Source organism: Oryctolagus cuniculus, chromosome 10, assembly GCF_051225735.1.
Source record: "Oryctolagus cuniculus isolate XC-2025 breed Fujian yellow rabbit chromosome 10, ASM5122573v1, whole genome shotgun sequence".
In the NCBI taxonomy this organism is placed as follows: domain Eukaryota; kingdom Metazoa; phylum Chordata; class Mammalia; order Lagomorpha; family Leporidae; genus Oryctolagus; species Oryctolagus cuniculus.
Window position 1 is genome coordinate 45,708,632 of NC_142876.1, and position 16,507 is coordinate 45,725,138.

Consider the following 16,507-nt stretch of genomic DNA (forward strand, 5'->3'; position numbering starts at 1 on the left):
CCTTATGCCCCTACCTGATGCCTTTGCCACGCCCCTGAGTGGCCTCATTCCCCTACCTGGCCACACCTGGGTGCCCACCAGCCAATCAGGTTAATTAACCACTCCCCTTTGGAAGTGGCTTAAAAGCCGGGGAACACGGTGTGGCCCAGGTGGCTCTTCTTCCCTGGCCTCTTGTCAGGAGGGGGCTTGCTGTAGCCCCGCGCCTCCAGGGCGCATGGCCTTCAGGCCATGTGCTCTAGGCTTCCTGTCCCAGATACAGGCCTAGATGCTCTTCCACATGGCTGGTTCCTGGTACTCGGTATGAACTCCTATTCACCCCTCTCTCTCTACTAAATAAAGCTCTCACTCTCCTATGCATCTTTCTCAATCAAAGCTTAAAACATACCATGCTGCCTTGTTTATCTGTGCTGATATTTAGAATTCTTCTCTAAATATTAGGCAAGAACCCTCTTGGGCTTATTAATATCGGGGATTTAGTAATAAGCCTGTGGTGAAATCGTAAGGCACCCCAAATTCCAGTAGCACATGTGGCACTCCAGATAGCATTTCTAGGGAACTTTAAGGGGCCCCATTTCAGTATAAATTTTAGGAGGTCTTGTCCGATTTCAAAATCACCTAATTCTAAATAATGTTATGATTATAAACTGTAGTAAGAGGTATACAATCAAGTTATTCAGTTCTTTTATCTCCAGTTTTACTGTTCCTTCCTCTGTACCACCAAGCATTCTTTTTTTTTTAACTTTTACTTAATAAATATAAATTTCGAAAGTACAACTTTTGGATTATAGCAGCTTGTCTCCCCATAATCTCCCTCCCACCTGCAACCACCCTATCTCCCACTCCCTCTCCCATCCCATTCTTCATCAAACATTTTTCTTTAAACATAAAAAGGTTTATCCTCATCTCACTTTGGGTTAAACTACATGAACTTGGGGCCAGCGCTGTGGTGCAGCGGGTTAACGCCCTGGCCTGAAGCGCTGGCGCCCATGCCGGTTCTAGTCCCAGCTGCTCCTCTTCCAGTCCCGCTCTCTGCTATGGCCTGGGAAAGCAGTAAAAAATGGCCCAAGGCCTCGGGCCCCTGCACCTGCGTGGGAGACCCAAAAGAAGCTCCTGGCTTTGGATCAGCGCAGCTCTGACCATTGTGGCTATCTGGAGAGTGAACCAGCAGATAGAAGACCTCTCCCTCTGTCTCTACCTCTCTCAGAACTCTTTCTTTCAAATAAATTAAATAAATCTTTAAAAAGACAAAACAAAACAAAACAAAAAACTATATGAACTTGCTAGATAGCTTATGTCACAAGAAAGGAGAAAAGGAAAGGAAAAAAGTGCAAAGAATTATTAAAACTATTTCAACATATCAAAGGAGTTTGCATCTTTAACATAGCATAATACCCTAAAACAACTTAAAAGATCATCTTTAAATTTCTCTCAATTTCAAACCAGCAGATGCCAGGTGAATTTCTGTTCTTATTTTTTTTACCCAAGAAAAAAAAAACGTCAACAGATATGGAGAGAAAAACAACATTCTCACCCATCGTGCTGCTGATTTACATCAGATAAATTAAAAATCTGGCACCATATATTTCCATATATATTTTAGTCTGTAATCAAAACCATTCCCCAAAAATCTTTAAAAGCAAATAATCGGGGACAGCGCTGTGACATAGTGGGTAAAGCTGCTGCCTGCAGTGCTGGTATCTCATGTGGGTGCTGGTTTGAACCTGGCTGTTCCATTTCCAATCCACCTCTCTGCTATGGCCTGGGGAAGCAGTAGAAGATGGCCCAAGTCTGTGGGCCCCTCCCCTGCACCTGCATGCGAGATGCAAAAGAAGCTCCTGGCTCCTGTCTTTGGATCAGCGCAGCTCCGGATGCTGCAGCCAACTGGGGAATGAACCAATGTATGCAAGACCTCTCCCTCTCTCTGCCTCTTTCTCTCTATGTGTTAACTCTGACTTTCAAATAAATAAATAAGCCTTTTTTAAAAAAAAAAAAAAAGGCAAATAATCAGAGATTTTAATTAGTGTTCAGGACTTAAAATTATGTCAACCTCCTATTACGTATTTTAAATACCACAGTTTTTTTTAAGTGATGCCGTTTTATAAGTAACTATAACGGTATTTCAAGAAGTTTGGGGGTAGGCATTTGGCACAGCAGTTAAGTCACCACTTGAGAGGCCTGAGTCTCAGAGCAGAATGCCTATGTTCAAGTCCTGGTTCAACTATGGATTCCAGCTTCTTGATAATGCACACACTAGGAGGCAATAGGTGATGTCAAAGTAGTTAGGTCGTGGGGTTGGCACTGTGGTGCAGCGGGTAAAGCTGCCGCCTGCAGTACTGGCATCCCATATGGGGGCCGGTTCAAGTCCCAGCTGCTCCACTTCCAATCCAGCTCTCTGTTATGGCCTGGGAAAGCAGTAGAAGATGGCCCAAGGCCTTGGGCCCCTGCACTTGCATGGGAGACCTGGAAGAAGCTCCTGGCTCCTGGCTTCAGATTGGGGCAGCTCTGACTGTTGTGGTCATCTGGGAAGTGAACCAGCAGATGGAAGATCGATCGATCGATCTCTCTCTCTCTCTCTCTGCCTCTCTGTAACACTGCCTTTCAAATAAAATCTTTTTTTAGAAAAAAAAAAAAAAAAAAGCAATTAGGTCCCTGCCCTACATGTTGGGGGACCCAGAAAGAGTTCCCAGATCCTGGCTTTGGTCTGGCCCAGACCAGGAGGCTACAGACATTTGAGAAGTGAACCAATTATTATCACCAAAAGAGATATAGACCTTACTACTGTGCCACTCTGTACTTTCTTCTAAGACTTTATTTTGAATATCTGTTCAACTTTAATGTTATTTTGTTTTTCAAAATATATCTGATTACTCATATGCGTCTAATATTGCTATTTCCTTAAAATTCTCAGTTTCCACTGGCATGCTCTATTCTGGTTTTCTTTCTATTCTTCAGTCCGTTCTTTCTCAGACTCCGCTTTTCTCTACTTAATATTTAAATCTGTATTCTCCAAGTACTTTGCTCTATCTGGTCCATCTTTCATCTGTCAATTTATACACATCCTAAGGGGACAACATGCACATGCACAGCTTTAGCTCCATGAATTCCAGATCTGCCTTTCACTACACACACAGTACTTTGAAAGGTTTATGGAAAAAGGGTATTATGAAAAAACTGCAGGGATTTCAATTTTTTTCATCAAAAGAAACAACTTTTAATTCTATTTTTCCACAAACTTTAAAAATTCCCTCATACTTTTAACCATTCGACATAGAATCACCAAATTTCTATATAATTTCCTTCAAAGAGCAGAAACCATTTCTCCATTTCCACTATCGTTACATTAGTTCAGGTTCGAATCACTTCTCTCCCTGACACATCAATGTGTCGCCAGCCTCTTCACTACTCTTACCAATACCAAACTGAGCTCTGCCACTCAAGTAAACTTTGTAAAATTGAAATGTGACCATGCTGCTTCTCTGCCAAAAATTATTTAATAGGTCTCTATGGTTTTCAGAAAAACATTCCAATCGTCTTACACAGTAAGTTCCTACCAGTATCTCTAAGCTACATCTCCAGTACACTCATTCTCTGGCTCCAGACAAACTTTGTTGAAGGCCAGAGTCATACTCAGTACCGTGCTCCTTGCCTCTCATACCATGCAAACCTAAACAGGGTATTTCCCAACAACCCCTATGTACAAATTTTAATCTCAAGTGTTACTTCATCCAAGAAACTGTCCCTATACTCACGGGTGATTTAGATCTCTGACCTCCCAATGCTCACAAAAAATTTTCTTGCTAAACTGCCTCCACATCAATCATTGCTCATTTAGAGGTCTTCTCCATTAGACTATTAACAGTCTCTAGTGAAAGAACACTTTGCATTCCCCATACTATGCAAACAGAGCAGTCAACAATGGCTTTTGGAAGGAATGAATAGGGATTAAATGGGAATTGATATTTAGATAAAGTTGTTAATGACAATGAACTTGCTCCTTTGACTTGAATAATCAGTAGGCAAACCTTTTCCTGTTATCCAGCGTTCAATGAAAAGCTATTTATTTATAGAGTTACAGAGAGACAGCAAGAGACACAAAGAGAGAGATCTTCTATCCGCTGGTTCACTCCCCAAATGGCCACAACAGCTGGGGCTGGGCCAGGCTGGAGCCCAGAGCTTCATCCAAGTCTCCCATGTAGGTGCAGGGGCCCAAGGACTTAGGCCATCTTCAGTGCTTTCTCAGGAGCATTAGCCGGGAGCTGCATCGGAAGTGGAGCAGTCAGGACTCAAACTGGCACTGCAGGCAACAGCTTAACCTACTGAGGCATAGCACTGATCCCTGGAAACTTACTTTCAAACCGACCTACAATGATTCAAAGTCTCACCTTGCTCCTCTCCATTTTTGAACTAGAAATTGATTGTTTAGCTAAATATAAAGTTGTTTAAAGGTACAGACCTCTCCTTCATGAAACAGAAAAAGGCAAATGACACAATACACTCTATTACTTGAAAAAATGATTCTTGGTACATGCATTTGGCACAGCAGTTAAGATACCCACATTCTTTATCAGAGTGCCTGGGTCTGAATTTCAGTTCCATGCCCCATTCAGCTTCCTGCTAATGAACACTGGGAGGCAGCAGGTGATGGCTCAAGTACTTAAATCCCTGTCATCCACTTGGCACATCCAGGATGAATTTTGGGCTCCTGGCTTCAGGCTGGCCCAGCCCTGGCAGTGGTAGCACTTAAGGAGTAAACTAGGGGATGGGAAACATATAAATGAATTAATATTTCTCTGCCTTTCAAATAAATCATAATTTTTTTAATTGGAGCAGGTGTTATGGCACAGCAAGTGAGACAGCCACTTGGATGCCAACATCCCAAACTAGAGTGCCTGGGATCAAGTCCCACCTCCACTATTGATCCAGTTTCCTGATAATGCACCTGGGAGGCAGCAGATGATGGCTCAAGTACTGCCATCAAGTAGCTGCCACCTACACGGGAGACCCAGATAGAGTTCCTAAGTTCCTGGCTCTTATGTGGCCCATGTCCAGCTGTTGTGGGAGCTTAGGGACTGAAACTGCAGATGGAAGGTATTCTCTTTCTGCCTTTCAAATAACTAAATAAATCTTTTTAAAACAAAGATTCTCTCCATCAAACTTCTTCCAGCCAACCAAGACCTTATTCTAATACCACCCCCTTCAAATAAAGTATTTTCCTCCCTTTACTTATTTAGATCATTCTCCAGCCAGAACTACAAAGTAACTACTATACAGAGGAGTGGGAATGGGAGGCCACTTGGTGACATCTAAACTCACTGAGTTGATCTGAGAAAGGCCCTGAATTAAAAACCAATCTGCACTCTCTTTTTCCATACTTCTGAGGTCAAGTCAAATTATAGTTCTTGATTTAAATAAACTACCCCACAAGGGAAGTGGACTAGTGCAATCTGCATGGAATTTTGAGGGGAGCTAAAAATTACAGTAAGTTCTGTGAGGTCAGTGATCCAAAGGATAACCAAAATGATTCTGTCCAGAAACAAACCTGTCACATATACATACTATTAGTAGCTACACTAACTCCTCATCTTGTCCTGCCTTCCTCCCACCTTTCCACTCACTGCCAGCACAGTACGTAGAATATTTAAATATTCTTTCCTAGACATCTTGGACTAATTCATCTTCCAATAGAGCAAACACACAACTGACATAATTTCTAACCTGAAAAAGCCACATATTCTTGGCTCGTACAACCAATACAGTTCAGGAATAAAGCAGACAGTGCACTTAAGATTAAGAGGAAAAAAAACTGTAGCAATGACATTTGTGATGAGGAACACAAAAGTCAATTCATGCTCCACAAACTCTTGGAACCCCACCTCTCCAAGAAAAAAATAGAAATACATTTAAGAATGGGCTCAATTCTCCTCAACTGTTTTCAAGCATGAGAACATTGAAGCCTGGGTATATTTTTTAAAATAAAGATTTCCAGCCCACCCCTGCCAGAAATTCTTTTTTTTTAAGTCTGAAGTGGACCCTGGGCCTTGGTATGTTTGCTTACAAAGTTACCAGGGCACTCATCCGCCAGGTTAGTCACAAGTCCTATCTGCCTTCTCAGGAAGGGCTCCCTCTAACTCTGGCACTTCAGCAAGTCTACAAAATTACAAGCACCCAGTTCCTTCACTCCCCTACAGTTAGTGCCACGGGTCAGCCCATTCCTCCTAACAGAACTCACCTCCAGCCTTGCAGTAACCAATAAGCAGAAGGGTAAAACAAAGGGCAACTATCACTTCAATACCCGGAAATCCTACCGGTGCCAACACAGGAGAGAATAAAACTCATTCTAGACCATTCTAACATACACTCAATTTTAAGCGAAGCCAAGCCCTTGGAGCGCGATCCGTGCAGCAGGATCAGAGTTAGATAAGCGCTGCTGGATCAAGAAGGGATGATGAACCAAGGCTCTGAAAGAAGCAAAAAGTTTAAGACACAGGGCAGGTGGGAGGGTAGGCCACTGGCCGGTTTTGACACTCGACACCTTAGCCTGCGCCTGGGTTGCTAGGAAACAAAAAGGCTCCAAGTTCCCGTCAATTGCTCCCGGGCCCGGCGGAGGCTGGAGGGGCCTCCAGGGCCCGAGGACTACCTCAGCGAGAGGCCCGCGGCTGGCCCCTGCCCCGGAGGCACGGAAATGAGATAAGCCCGGGTACTAGGCGCTCGGGCAGAGGAGCCCAGGCCCGGGCAGCGGGCTCCGAGCCTGGCGGAGGGGGTGACCAGAGCGACGATGGGCGGAGAACGGGTCCCCCCCACCCCCCAAGCAGGCCGCGACGGGCTCGGCTCCCGCCACGCCGCATCTGAGGGTCCAGGGCCGGATGCGGGGCCTAAACGACCACCCAGGTCCGCGCGGGGGAGGGGGCATCTACTCACACGTGCTGACAGGCCGTGGTCCGCACCGGCGTCTTGAGAACCTCCTGACACACGGGACAGTAGAAATCATCTTCGGTGTAAGACGTGGCCGCGGAAAGCTCCTCGGCCATGACAGGAGATGGGGAAACAAGGCGGCGGCGGGGGCAGCAGCAGAGGCCGAGGTGGCGGTGGCGGCCCCGGGCCCGACACCCTGCGCGAACCCGGAGGGGGAGGGGAATCACGTCAGGAAGCGGCTCACGCCAGGAAGGGGGCGGCGCCCGGAGGGCGGGGCGAAACGCACAGACGCCGGAGCCGCACGCGCCGCTGCGGGGCGGGTTCTCCCAGAGCTCCTCCCACAAAGGGCGTGGCCGGAGAGGTCGGCTTCGCCGTCGCTTCGCAGGGAGCTGGGCACCAGCCAAGGACCGGTTCCTTTCAGCTGCCTCCGAGCTCGCGGGCTGGGCTGCGGCTCCACACCCGGGCTCCGGCGCCGCTCGCGACCTTCCTCCTCTCAGCGGTTCCGCTTCCCCGCGCGCGGAGGCGGCTCCCTCCCGCCTCAGCCCCGCGATCCTCCTCCACCTCCTCCTCCCGCCCCGCCTCGTAGGGCCCCCGCGCAGTCACCACGCCGCCTTAGGGCGCGACCCTCACTTAGGAATCCCAGAGCGCCGCTGTGGATGGAACCGCTTCTCCGTCGCGGGTGGGTAAACACGTAGCCCCGTGTGGTCTTCCCGCGTCTGGACCGGCCGCTGCCGCCCTCGCATCCGAGACCTGTAGGTAAATGGAGGCAGCGTGCGCAATGCTCATCAGCCCGGAACGGCGAGGAACCTGAGGCTCATGGTGCTCCGGGATCCCAACGCCCCCGCCAGCAGCTTTCCCGCGGCATCGCGCTGTCCGCACCCTGCCCCGCGGGTCGCCCAACGCGGCAGGACCGCGGGCGCAGGGCCCGGGAACAGGGAGAGGCGGGGACCGAGGTGCACGCGTGCTGCCTAGCAACCGTCGCGTAGCAAGTTGTGACGTCACGAGCCGAGCGCCGGCGTTCCTGCTGCGCGCCGGCTTCAGCCGCTCGGTAGCCAGGGCTGGACTTTGACCGTTCCTGTCAGATAGGCTGGGTTTTTCAGGAGTTTTTGCTGAAATTTTTCCCAGTGTTAAAGATTGGGGCTTCGCCCTTGCCAGAATCTTTTGATCCTGTCAAGATGTGGTACCAAACAAGTAATATTGCGGAGAGGGATTAAAAGTAAGTTCCTTTGAGAAAGTTTTAAATTAAACAGTGCCACGCACTATGCCGACTAGTCACATTCGCGGATACGGTCTTCCACCCGTCCTTTTGGATTTTGCGAGGCTTGCGGGTTTTTGTTTTGTTTTGGTTTGGTTTTGGTTTTGGTTTTTGATAGCTTTGAAGAAAAAAAATGTAGAAGCATGAACCTAGGCCGTCTCATCAAGGTTCGTCACTAAAGGTTAAATGTTAGTCCTTTAAGGTTGGAGTTAATTCAATTCTGCCTTCCTTGCTCATGTTGCCTTGGCACTATTAATGTATAGGATGTCGTTAGTTTGGGCTGAACTCCTTCACTAGACCTAACAGATGGAACCAGAATGGAGTAACTCATGCTGAAGTTCCACAGCACCAAGCCTGAGTTTTTTATATGAACTTGGACGAGCCAGTAGAGTGATGGCAGCCAGATCCCTAAACAAGCAACTTTGAAATGACCAGTTCTGTTTTTCGTTCCGTTTCTGCTTTCATGAGCCCTTTCCTTGTGTGTAAGGCCAAACTCTGCTCAACTCATCAGAACACATAATTCTATTTTATGGGATAGCTGTTGCCTAATCCTAGAACCTAAAATAAAAACCAATTAAGATCTTTAAATTTGTTGTGCTCTTTGTCTTTTGACAGCACTATATATTAAGTGTTTTCCAAACGTCATGAATTTTGCTGTCAGCTAGTTTACACTCTTGGATCGCTGTCAAAATGAGAGAACAAAAAACAGTATTTGGGGCCTGGGTTGTGACAAAGCCAATTAAGCTGCCCCTTGCAATGCTGCCATCCCATATTGGAGCTCTGGTTTGAGTCTAGCCTGATTCTAATGCACCTAGGAAAGCAGTGGAAGATGCTCCAAGTACTTGGGCCCCTGTTACCCATGAGAGAAACCCAGAGAGACTTCCAGGATCCTGGCTTTGGCCCAGCCCTGACTGTTGCAGCCATTTGGGGACCTCCTTCTTTCCTCCACCACTTCCACCTGTCAGAAAAGTAAATCTTTAAAAAAATTAGTATTTGCCAAAGCATTAAATTTTGCATTAGCAGTAACTAGAAAGAGAATAGCAGTGGAATGTTTGGAATTACATGGACTTAACAGAGAAAACTTTATGAAGGAAAATGGGTCTTGGTGTGCATATTAAAACAGTGCTTACTGGAATAATGTTCAGTTATTTGGCTGATGAATAGTTAATTCTCTCTATCAAACTATAGCATTTTGTAGCTTTATTCTTTTTCCTTTTTAGCAGCAAGCGTAGTGGAAGCAGAACAGGAAAACTAATTTTAGCTTCAGATTTCCTGGGAGGAGGAAGAGCACATCATGGGAGGAGCTGCTTATAGCAGTACTCTAAGTTGATTTTAAAATTCGTTTACAACATAGTACTTGGATTCCAAATTTCACCTTTCTGATAAAATATTTCCACTCGATGTTCACTAGGGCCATTTTAGGGAAACAATGTATTTTGTATATAATAGTGTTTTTCTATATTCTAACCCTAACATTAATTTTGTGACTTTAATTTAATTTTATTTTTTTATTTATTTGAAAGAGTTACAGAGAGAGAGCTTGCATTGCTGGTTCACTCTCCAAATGGCCACAGTGACCCTGTGGGCGGGGCCAGTGCTAGGAGCCAAGAGCTTCATCCAGGTCTCCCATGTGGGTGCAGGGGCCCAAATACTTCGTCCATCTTTCACTGCTTTCCCAGGTGCATTGGCAGGGAACTGGATTGGAAGTGAAGCACTGGGGACTCAAATCGGCGCCTATATGGGATGCCAGGTTGCAGTCAGCTGATTAACCCACTATGCCACAATGCTGGCCCTGACTTTAATTTTATTTGCTTCATTCTTTCACTGTAACAGCAGCTGTATTTGTGCCTAATCCATAATTGTATTATGCCTAAGCCATAGTTGTATTACATCTTCATATATTCTAAAAAAGTATTTGGTGTACATGTAAGTATATAATTGGCAATATATAGAAATCTATCAAAAGTTAAGTATAAGGAAAATGTAGTTAACTTAAAAAAATAAATAAATAAATACCAAATGACATAATCTTATGTCTCAGCAGCATTTCATATAAAGAACTACTTGAAATTTTTTTGCAGATATCACAGATTTACTCAACAATGTTCAGCTGTGTAAATAAGATGTCCTCTATGTCTGGGATTAAACCCTAAATGTTAGACCAATTTGATAAGCTTATTTTATTGCAGTAATGTAAGCAGTTCCTTCAAGTTTAGGTTAAAACATTGAATCAATGTCAGCTTGCTTTCCACAAAATGGCATCTTGGAAGACAGAAGTCAAGATGATGGAGAGCTAACACCTACTTGAGCCACTGTTGGAAATCTGCGTCCTGGTATCTGTCAGTTCTCTTTTGGATTCTTGCTTGATTTTTCTGCCGCAAGGCAAATTTTGACTGTTCCTAGAGATACCATGAGTCCTGGATGTTCTGCGGCTAGAACCTGCTAATGAAGACCACAGCTGAGTGAAGGTATGCCCTAGTTCCGTAGTCCAGCCTCAGCAATATGATTTCTCTTATTACAAATTTTCAAAAGCTTGTTTTGTGGGTAGAAGTGGTTACCATTAAAGAAGTGAACTGAGAAGCTAGAGGATGGAATGGGAGGAGAGTTCATATTTCACTGTTTGCCTTTTGGTACCTTCTTAAATTGGTACCATGTGTGGTATTTATGTTCAGTTGATTTGCACCAGGACAGCATTACTAGGCCTTTTCAGCCTTGTACATTCTGATTGGTCAATAGTTTATTCTGAATGATCAGCATCAATTTGATTCCAGTTGGGAAATAGTTTCAGGATTACTCCTGAATAACCAATGAAGGCATATAGTTCTAATTGAATAAGCGTGTTTAAGAATTTTTTTTAAAGAAATGATTGATTTCATTTCTGTTGGATTCATGCTGATTTCTTTTTTTCTCCACTTTACCCCAACACTTATACTGGCAGATGGGATGTGTCAGGGTGAGTAGCAAGGAGGTCAAGTGAATAGGAATGTGAAAGAGAATCTGTGACAGACACCATCTTCCCATCAACAATCATTCATAAATCTCATTCCCATCCTCCACTCTAACAATTCAAGATTTTTGTTCTGATATCTTCTCTCTTTTTCCCAGCCATATTTTTCAGGAGGTAACAGCCATTTCCAGCTCAAGGGGTAAAACCTTGATTGACAGTTTGTTCTTGCCAGTGGTCTAAGCATGATCATGTGACTCAATTTTGATGAAGACATTTCAAGAGGAATTATTTGGGGGGCATTGGCAAGCGCTTCTCTTTTTATTCATAAAACAAGTGGGAATAAACAATTAGATTCCCATGTTTGGATTTTTTTGTGTCTATAGAGTATGCTGCTGCCTGGAACTGCTCCAAATTCTGAAACCATAAAGGAGCAAGTGAAGAATAAGCCAGTGTGGCCGGTGCTGTGGCTCGCTAGGCTAATCATCTGCCTGCGGTGCTGGCACACCGCGTTCTAGTCCCAGTTGGGGTGCCGGATTCTGTCCTGATTGCTCCTCTTCCAGTCCAGCTCTCTACTGTGGCCCGGGAAGGCAGTGGAGGGTGGCCCAAGTGCTTGGGCCCTACACCCGCATGGGAGACCAGGAGGAAACACCTGGCTCCTGGTTTCGGATCTGCGCAGCGCGCCAGCCGTAGCAGCCATTTAGGGGGTGAACCAACAGAAGAAAGACCTTTCTCTCTGTCGCGCTCTCTCTCTCACTTCTAACTCTGCCTGTCAATAAAAAATTAAAAAAAAAAAAAAAGAATAAGCCAATGTGCTGAAGATGGCAGTGTTGAAAGACACAGAGAATAGAGTTCCTTGATGTAGTTGAACCGTTTGGCTAATTCAATTAACCCTGGAACTAAACCTACTTCTATTTGTTAAGCATGATAATAAACCTCTTCTAGTTTAAGCCATTCCTCAACTGGTTCCTCTATTATTTGTAGCTAAAAGTATCTGAGCTACAAATGTGCTCCTCAGTAATCAGATCTGTTTCCCGCTCTTTGCCTCTGGGTTGCCAGAGCTGACCCTTATAAGCAGTTTCCCAGTTTCCATTGCCAGCTGACAGAAGTCATATATATTCAGCCAATGAGGAGCACTGATAAGATAGGAAGGAAGAAGGAGTTGTAATATTTCGCCTTCTCTCCTTATGTGTGTGCTTCTGTGAAGCTGCCTTTCCTCTCTGATCCCAGTTCCTGCTGAGATGGCCTTGCCAATCAGTGGCTTTTGCATCCTGTTCTATTTGTTTTTTCAGCTCTTCCAATGTCTTTGTAATTAGGCTCCCACATTAAACATCCCTTATTGAACTAGCCTTTGTTAGCTCTGCTTTCCTGATTGGACCCTATCCTATTTTCCTAGCTGATTCAACACTTTAAGAGAGAGAAGACAAGTAAGAAAGAAAGACAGACGTGGTTTCTTTTCCCAAAAGAGAAAGAACTGGGTTACTTTCCATTGCAAGCCAAGTTCTCTCCTTATGGGTGAGCAGTTGACCTACCAGTCAAGGCAGCCATGTTCCACTGGGTTCTAGTCTCAGGCTCTACTCCCAATTCCAGCTTGCTGCTAATGCACAGCATGAGAAGCAGTGGTGACGGCTCAAGTAATTATGCTCTTGCAACCCATGTGGGAAACCTGAATTGAGTTTCTGGCTCCTGGCTTTAGCCTGGCCCAGCCCCAGCAATTGTGGACATTTGGACAGTGAACCAATGGATAGGAGTGCTTGCTCGCTCTCTCTCTCTGTCTCTCTCTCTGTCTCTTTCACTCTCTCCCTCCCTATCTCTCTAATAATAATAACCTTTTAAAATTTTCCCTCTTTACATCTATGCAAATCAGCATAATGGAAATGCTCTTATTAGCAGCCCTGGTGTCCCTGTTCAGCCTATGAAATATAGCCTTCATGTTATAGGTGATTAGAATAGAGTTGTGTAGAGTCCCAATCTTTGACAGTCAGTCTCTCTCCTAAAATATGTGGAACTGAGATTTTAATATTCTAGTCATTTTGTATTAAGCACCTGAACTTGGACAATAAGTTCACACAGGAGCTGTAGGACAAGTCACCTTCTGCCTTGTCCAATGCCTCTCTTGTTTCCCTTTCTCCTTCCCTGTTCCTTTTTCTTTGTCTTTCCTTCCCACATTTATTAATATTCTTTGATTATGGCAACTATAACAAGATTACTTCTGATATCACAGTAGAGGCAAAAGCCTACCACCAGTTTTAAAAACCAAAGTCTTTTTTTTTAAAGATTTATTTGTTTATTTGAAAAGCAGTTACAGAGAGGCAGAGACACAGAGAAAGAGGTCTTCCATCTGTTGGTTCACAATCCAAATGGCCAGAATAGCCAGGACTGGGCCAGGCTGAAGCCAGAAGTCAGGAGCTTCATCCAGATCTCCCAAGTGGGTCCAATCTTCCTCTGTTTTCCTTAGCCAATAATAGGGAGCCGGATCCGAAGTAAAACAGTCAGGACACAAACAGGTGCCCATATAGGTATGGAATGCTGGCATCACAGGTGGCAGCTTTACCCACTACACCACAACTCCAGCATACAAAGTCTATTTTTTAGGGAAAGAGATGAACCCTCAAGTGTACCTTGAGTGCACAGATATACCCTTCTTTCTGTACATAAAGTTCAGTTACTCCAGGCTTCCCCCTCAATACCTGGGAATTTATGTCTTCCTCAAAAGGAGGCAACCCGAAATTCCTTTCAACTATGCTTCCAGAGGGAATGTCTTGAGGCCATTATATTTCTAGTACTGTAATTCCAAATAATTTACTTCTTTTCTCGCTTGAGTCTTAATCTGGTCAAGCTTTAACATCTCATGACACTGCAACCTTAGACTAAATCATAAATGTAATCAGCCACTTTTCATGTACTATAATAGAGAGCAAAAGAAAATTCGAATTAAAGCGAAGAAAGGGAAAGAAACCACAGGACATGTGCCATCTGCTGCTGGACAGAGTTAATACAGCAGAGCATAGGACCAGAGTCTCATGGGCATCGTTTGGTTGACTTTGCAGTGGTGAAAATTCTGTTGTCAACTAATGTGGCCCTTCTGATACTGCTTGTGATGTTATTTTTATTAGTAGGGGAACATCTAAAAATCTCATATACTGAAAGAGCTGAATCAGAGGACTGGACTTCTGTACTTCAGTCAATGATTATTTTCTTGATCTGGACCTCAGTATTCTAAATCCCAACTCTCCTTCCCTTTACCTACATCCAGGAAAATCTCCATAGGATCATGGGAGACTAGTAAATTTCTAATTGCGTCTTATTGAGGTTGCTCAAGAAAAATTCAGTCTCAGTCCAATCAGGAGAGAGAAACAGTACATTATTTGAACAAAGTTTAGTATAAAGATTTAAAAAAAAAAAAAAGGCAAAGCTCCAGAAACAGAGAGATGAGAGATGATCTACCCAGTAGTTTACTCCCCAGATGGCTGCAACAGCCAGGACTGGACCAGGCTGAAGGCAGGGACCCAAGGACTTGGGCCATTGTTGTCTTCCCAGGTGCCAATATGAGATGCCATTATCATAGGCAGCAGCTTAACCTGCTATACAAACAAGGCCAGCCCATTTCTGGCCTTATGGTGCACTGAGTTAAGCTGCTACCTGTGATGCCAGTTTGAGTCCCATCTGCTTCCCATCCAACTTCCTGCTAATGCTTCTAGGAAGGCATCAAAGATGGCTCAAGTGCTTGGACCCCTGCCAACTACATGGGAGACCGGTTGGAATTCCAGGCTCCTAGCTTCCACCTGGCCTAGCCCTGACTGGCACAGCCATTTGGGGAGTGAACAGGTGATGGAAGCTTGCTCTCTCTCTCACTGTCTGTCTCTCTGTGTCTTCTCTGTCACTCTCCCTTTCAAATAAGTACAAATAAATCTTTAAAAAAAATTAACCATAATGATTGAGCCCCTCCCATACGTTTTTTGAAGCCTGAACCATCAGCCCCTTAGAAAGTGACTATATTTGGACATAATGCTTTTTAAAAGGTAATTAGGTTAAAACGGGGATAATAAGACTCTGACAAGGAACTCCAGCTGAGAATAGTGGAGAGGCTATAGAATCATGGCAGTTGGGGGAAAGGTGACAAGCAAAGAAAGCTGTTTGCTTTAAAGTTCATCAGAAGTCTGGAAAGAGACGAGTGGGAGAAAAAAATAGCAACAGGAGTAGAGTTGTTCAGGCTATATTTAAATACTTATTTTGAAACCTCAAGTGTTTTGTTGGTGGGATGACTTTCCTTCTTTCCTAAATTTCCCTGACAATTATAATTTACCAGACTGAGTATCTGAGAACCATAAATACACCAAGGTCTTTGGCTTAAAATTTTTTTTGTTTGTTGTTTTTTAAAAATTATGGCAAAAAAAAAAATCTTACAGGGGCCAGCAGTGTGGTGTAGAGAGCTAAGCTTCTGCCTGAGGGCTGGCATCCCATTTGGGTGCCAGTTCTAGTCCTGGCTGCTCTTTCGATCCAGCTCCCTGCCATAGCCTGGGAAAGCAGCAGAAGATGGCCCAAGTGCTTGGGCCCCTCTACCCACATGCAAGACCCAGAAGAAACTCTTGTCTCCTGGCTTCTAATCGGCCAGCTCTGGCAATTGCAGCCATTTGGGGAGTTAACCAGAGGATGGAAGACCTTTCTCTCTGTCTCTCCCTCTCTCTGTCTAGCTCTACTTCTCAAGTAAATAAATAAAATATTTTTAAAAAGGAAAACCATAGAATTCACTCTGCTGGACCATTTTTAGGTCTAGAGTAGTGTTATCTTTATTCACTTTGAGGTGAAACAAGTCTCTAGAACTTTTTTACCAGTCTACGTGTTAGTAAGAGTTTAATTACTTAGTTTTTTATAACCAGAAACTTGTTTCTCATTATTTTTAAGATTTATTTATTTATTTGAAAGGCAGAGACAGAGAAGGAGAGAGAGAGAGATCTTCCATCTACTGGTTCATTCTCCAAATGGCCACAATTGCCAGGGCTAGACCAGGCTAAAACCAGGAGCCAGGAACTTCATCCATATCTCCCACGTGAATGCAGGAGCCCAAGTACTTTGGCCATCTTCCATGGCTTTTCTAGGCACACTAACAGGGAGCTGTATTTGAAACTGCAATAGCTGGTACTGGAACTGGCACCCAAATAGGATGCCAGCGTTGTAGGCAGTGGCTTATCCTGCTATGCCACAATGCCAGACCCACATTATCTTAGTTTTAAAACTAGCATGCCTTAGGCTAAAATTTCTGGAGAAATATCCTGGAAATACTGTAAAAGGACAGGATGATTTTGCATACAAAACTATTATCATTTTGGATACATTTTTTAAAAAGATTTATTTATTTGAAAGGCAGAGTTACATAAAGAGAGGTGGAGACAGAG

General features: G+C 44.4%; 1 protein-coding gene across 18 annotated transcripts in view; it reads right to left on the reverse strand.

Annotated features, from left to right (window-relative positions):
- RNF138 (ring finger protein 138) overlaps positions 1-7,862 on the reverse strand; it is an 81,216-nt gene extending 73,354 nt beyond the window's left edge. For 14 of the 18 annotated variants that reach the window (XR_016214064.1, XR_016214062.1, XM_070050351.2 and 11 more), the window contains exon 1: positions 6,919-7,120. Coding sequence is in view for 11 of the 18 variants with exons in the window: in XM_070050351.2 (XP_069906452.2) it covers positions 6,919-7,028 (110 nt within the window). In the remaining 7 variants the exon portion in view is untranslated. Of the gene's footprint in view, positions 1-6,918; positions 7,121-7,542 lie in introns of those variants that run through there. The other 4 variants (XR_016214063.1, XM_002713491.6, XM_002713490.6 and 1 more) reach the window with 2 other exon arrangements.
- Positions 7,863-16,507: the final 8,645 nt, after the last annotated feature.